The sequence below is a fragment of the Penaeus japonicus genome, unplaced genomic scaffold, assembly GCF_977035675.1.
Source record: "Penaeus japonicus unplaced genomic scaffold, GWHDUDI00000001_assembly GWHDUDI00000011, whole genome shotgun sequence".
Classification (NCBI taxonomy): domain Eukaryota; kingdom Metazoa; phylum Arthropoda; class Malacostraca; order Decapoda; family Penaeidae; genus Penaeus; species Penaeus japonicus.
This window is the reverse complement of record NW_028234413.1, coordinates 40,428,803-40,433,802: the sequence shown is the minus strand read 5'-3', so window position 1 is coordinate 40,433,802 and position 5,000 is coordinate 40,428,803. Positions and strand designations below refer to the sequence as shown.

At 35.9% G+C, this 5,000-nt stretch overlaps 1 protein-coding gene across 1 annotated transcript in view; it reads left to right on the top strand.

The window, feature by feature from the left end:
- Nucleotides 1-1,959, top strand: part of LOC122265396 (serine/Arginine-related protein 53) — a 9,303-nt gene extending 7,344 nt beyond the window's left edge. Inside the window, exons 3-4 of the mRNA XM_086541458.1 lie at nucleotides 722-948; nucleotides 1,398-1,959. Of these exons, the coding sequence (XP_086397584.1) occupies nucleotides 722-948; nucleotides 1,398-1,487 (317 nt within the window). The 3' untranslated portion in view covers nucleotides 1,488-1,959. The remainder of the gene's footprint in view (nucleotides 1-721; nucleotides 949-1,397) is intronic.
- The last annotated feature ends 3,041 nt before the right edge of the window (nucleotides 1,960-5,000 follow it).

Here is a 5,000-nt window from a genome sequence, read left to right as displayed (position 1 = left end):
ATGTATATCAGAGCACAATGATTTTAAGTCCCTAGTCTTTTTGAGGACTGTTCGTAGTTGGAAAATGGATAGAATGGATGGGTTAGAAAAAGGATATATGGTAATATTATATCCTAATTACTTGGTCAAAGATCAAGGACATGAAAATAGGACTTCATATTATTGTATTGTTCAAAGATAAGTTTGATTGTGCTCTCTATACAAGTATATCTTCAAGATAGAAAGCACAAGCTGAAATAAGTAAAGAAAAAGAAGGAAAAAAAGTCAGGATTTTCTCGAGTTGAAATGTTCCAGTGCCCATTGAATGAAGAATGAATATCAGGGCCATACCTAAAAAAAATTGCATAATCATTCCCCCCCCCCCTGCTAAAAGAAAAAAGTTGAATATAGCCTCCTAAGAATATCTTTGAGGCCCAAACCCAGTGGTATTTTCGATTGTGAGGAACATTGTAAGAATTGTGATATGAATATGTATGTTTAAATATGTATGTCAACACAAAAAAAGGTCTGTGGCATATTTTTCACAAGACAAATAAATAAATTAAAACAAATTTCTGGCTCATTTATTTATTTATTTTTTACTTGAAAATGGATTTGCTACTCTTATTTTCATTTTTTTCTTTTTTTTTTAAACCTCTTTCATATAAAGTATTATATTATCTATATATCTCCAGTGTTACTGTTATGAAGACATCACACATAAAAAAACAACTAATTTCAGAACTGACAGAATCAGAGAAACTGGCCTACTCAAAAGCCGTAGAGGAGATTGAGGGCGACTCCTTCGTCCAGCACAGCTTCAAGTCGAGCTCCGGGGACAAGAAGTCTCAGTCGGCTGCCAACGACCAGAGCGACGAGACCTTCAACTTCGGAACACAGGCAGAGGTCACGGCCAAGGGGGGCGGCAAGTTCATACCACTGAGTGACGACAGTCTCTTTAGTCCTCACGTACGTATAGTTTTTAGTGTTTGGGGAATATGTTTTCTTATTTCTCTTTCTTCTTCTTCTTCTTCCTCCGCCTCTTCCTCCTCACAGATTTAATGATTGCAGTATAATGTTTGGAGTTTAATGGCTATTTTGTGTGTATATGTGTGTGTGTGTGTGTGTGTGTGTGTGTGTGTGTGTGTGTGTGTGTGTGTGTGTGTGTGTGTGTGTGTGTGTGTGTGTGTGTGTGTGTGTGTGTGTGTGTGTGTGTGTGTGTGTGTGTGTGTGTGTGTGTGTGTGTGTGTGTTTGTGTGCGCGCGAGCATATGTGCCTGTGTGCACAATTAGTTGTGTATTAATGATAGCTGTGAATTTCACAAGCAGTCTTCAAACAGGTCATCCCTGCTTTTCAAAAAAGACAGTTTCTCAATCCCCACAAAGTGTAACTGCTACAATCTCCCGTTCCCTCCACAGCTCTTTGGCGATCCAGAGGAGAGAGAAGAGAAGTACTTCCGCAGGATTTTCACTCTCAGGCAGAAGGCTGTGCTTGGGGAGCCTTTGTAGGATAGTGGAAAAAATTAATAAATTATGTATTTGTGTTGGCCATCTTCCCCTTTTTTAATTGCCTATTGAATTATGTAGGTATTATGATTATTATAGTGATTTTTTTTTTTTATCACTCTTGTTACTATCATACCAAAAATAAGCATTAAAGATATTTGTGTAAAGAGGTTGACTATTAACATTTTATTTGATGGTTTTAAAGTATATAGCAATTATTTTTATCAGATTTAAAAAAAATACCATAATGACATCATTATTAATGAAAAAATAAACTTGCCATTGAGAAAAATAATAATTTGTACTTTGTGTTTTAGCATGAATTAATTATTATTATTATTATTATTATTATTATTATTATTATTATTATTATTTGATACTCTTATGACTGTAATATCTATGATAATTACAAGATGTAATAAAGTGCAAAAGACATTAAAATGTATCCTTGATTTATTTAAGAAAACGAGATAGATTTATCTTTGATTTTCCACTCCCTATCACCGTTTCACTTCCAGAAATAAACAAAATATATATTTGTTATTTGCTGCGTAGGAACAATTCGCCCATTCAAGGACAGATTCCATAATATTTCACGCACATCTACTAGTATCCATTTTATCCAAAGCCATTTAAAATTAATGTTGTTAATAAATAGATAATCATTAACTATTATTTTTGTATTGTAAAACACAAGTTCTTGAAGTGTTCTGCTATCTGTAATTAACTATGTGGTGGTATTACTCAATGTCTCTAAAATAGAAAAGGATGTGCAGCTAAAATGTTGATCATATTTAGAGCTTATTAAGTAATTACACTTATCTATACAAAGCCATTTTAACCCCTAGAAGGCAGTCAAATTCAGAACATGACTGGAAAAATGCCTTTTTTTGGTGTACATTTTTTTGGTCTACATACACACCAACTCAAAATATTTATAATTTAGAAATTTATAACAGGGATAGTTAAGATGCCAATGCATACACAAATGAGAACAATAATTTCTGTATTTTATTCTTTAATAAAGATTCAAAGCTTGATCAGTATTTGTATTAAGCCATGTAAAACAAAATTGATGAAAATAATGTTCTTTTGTATCTTAAATACAGTCTAGAAATATTCACAGCCATGACAATAATTGTCCCTAGAGATATTTTTTTGATGGAAAGAGACAATCTTTTAAGAAAAGTGGATGAAATACCACTGTTAGCTGTCACCTTCTTGGGAGAGTGAGAGTCAGATTTAAACAAATGTTTGTAAATGTTCTCCACAAAAATAGATACACCCACTATGCCAATTACAACTAATACCACCTTGAGTAAGACCATCCCAGACGGAAGATGATTATTCTCCTACTTCAAATGATAGATAATTGTCATATAAATCACGGATCAGTACACTTCCATGTAATGGTGCTGCTTGATATGCACAGAGCAGTCCCAGGAAATAGAACATTCTCTTCAACATCTATTAGTGAAAAAGACTGATTATTATTCCATAATTTACACAATGCGGTACACCACATGAGGGTTGCCAGTTACTTTCACATGTGAGTGAGGAAAATTTATCATAGATAGAAAATTTACCTCAAGTCTCAAACAGAAGATGGGTGGGAATGAAGATGGACAAGACTGATGAAAGTCAGGAAAAAAAATAGTACCTAATGATCACGTAGAAATCAAAACAAGTTAGACTAATGACGGGGAATAGTTTATTTCAGGAGACATTCAGACAACTCTAAACACCAGAACATAACAACATTTGACATAGCACAGGTACTAGCTTCTATTACATTGCTAGTGGCTCCTCCATCATCATCTATAATCTACCCTTTGAATCTCCATGCCCTTGTCATGCAACATTTCATATCCCAGCTCCACTATGAACTTCATTAACATTTGTGGTAGACTAGTGGTCCATAAACGCATGGCATAGCTCGGTTATTCCTCCTAGTTTGTCAAAGGCTTCTTTCCCTCTGTATGCAACCTGCAGTGGCCATCGCCTTCTGATCAAGACACATTATCAAGGTCTCTATCAGCCTCCAACATCCAAAGAAATTTCACCCCTCAAAGTACCTAATAACAAGATTACTCTGTTTATTCCACTGCAAATTAATCATGGAATACTTTGATAACCACAGCCAAACTTTCTGAATTATCATCTCTGTCACCAAAAACAGCTCAGAATCCAGACTTTAACTTAGTAGTGGTTCTTAAGAAGGCATCAGAGGTCTTAACCAACATGTTAACTCTGATTGCTCCATTAGGTCTGATAGGAGAAGCAGCAACAAAAAAGGTTGAAACTGTGAGAGAATATGATTCCCAGATAAGAAGTAAATTAAAACAAATCTCATGAGTATTGAACCTTTTCATTAATTGCGATATGGTGATGAGAATATGGTTCTCTCTATAGTTAGAGAGATGCCAAAATAAAATCAAATCAGCTGTTCTCCTGGACAACCATACCAACCATCTTAACAAAAATGGTATCAGTGCCGCTCTACATCAGAATCATGCCACAGAATATGACCTTCTATAAGTAAGGAAGGTATAATTATTGTCCAATTCTAAAGAATATCAAAGTCTTCATCAAAACAGTCAAAGAAAGGAACAGGAACTATTATAGCGACCGACAGGACTCCTCAAGGAAGTCTTCTTTTCGCTCTGAACGATTAAGACTCTCCCAGGTTGAGTTGTCTTCCCTGGGTGGCTGGAGACATGGCCAGAGGGACTTCGGACACCCTCCTCCAGTATACTTGCCTTACCAACACAAAACTGCAATAACATTGACCTTCAAACGTGTAGGCGAACTGTTAGGGACGATGTGGTACTGGAAGGGACGATCGGGAAGGGTTACTTCGACAGAATCTCCGGAATACCGAAGAGAAAACCGCCAGGTCATTCTAAATGTCGGTTACCTCGTCAAATGTATTTACTCACCGGTTTCATATTTCGTATTTCAATACCAGAAGTACACCTGACACCTATTTACCAAGGGGATATCTAGCCTCGGTTAACCTAAAAGACACTTATTGACACATCCCCATACACTCGTGGTTTAGACTGGAATTCACAGACGAAGAAGAATATATCGTTTTGGCCTCAATATTACGTTTTCAAAATAAAGTATGCCATCCATAACAAACAAGGTTCTTCAGAAGGGAACTCATGTACTGATACACTACCTCGAAGATCGACTCGTTATCACCATTCAAAGGAGGAATTAAGAGAGTCTAAATTTTTTTTTCTTCATTTACCAGAATCCCACCTGGAATAATCTAAGTGGCTGGGCTAACAATCGCATACTCAGACACAAAACTAACAAAAGTGCTGGCAGAAAGTATTTCAGGCTCTTATGTCAGACACTATGTCGCCTCCGTTCCCGTTTGTTTGTGGATAAAAAAAAAAAAAAAAAGAAAGCTTCTGGTGTTTAGTGTCCTCATACTTCCAGAAAAAGAAAGCCTTTGTTGGGGACAGCAGTTTTCGGAAGCGTTATATTGATAAAATGAAATTCGTA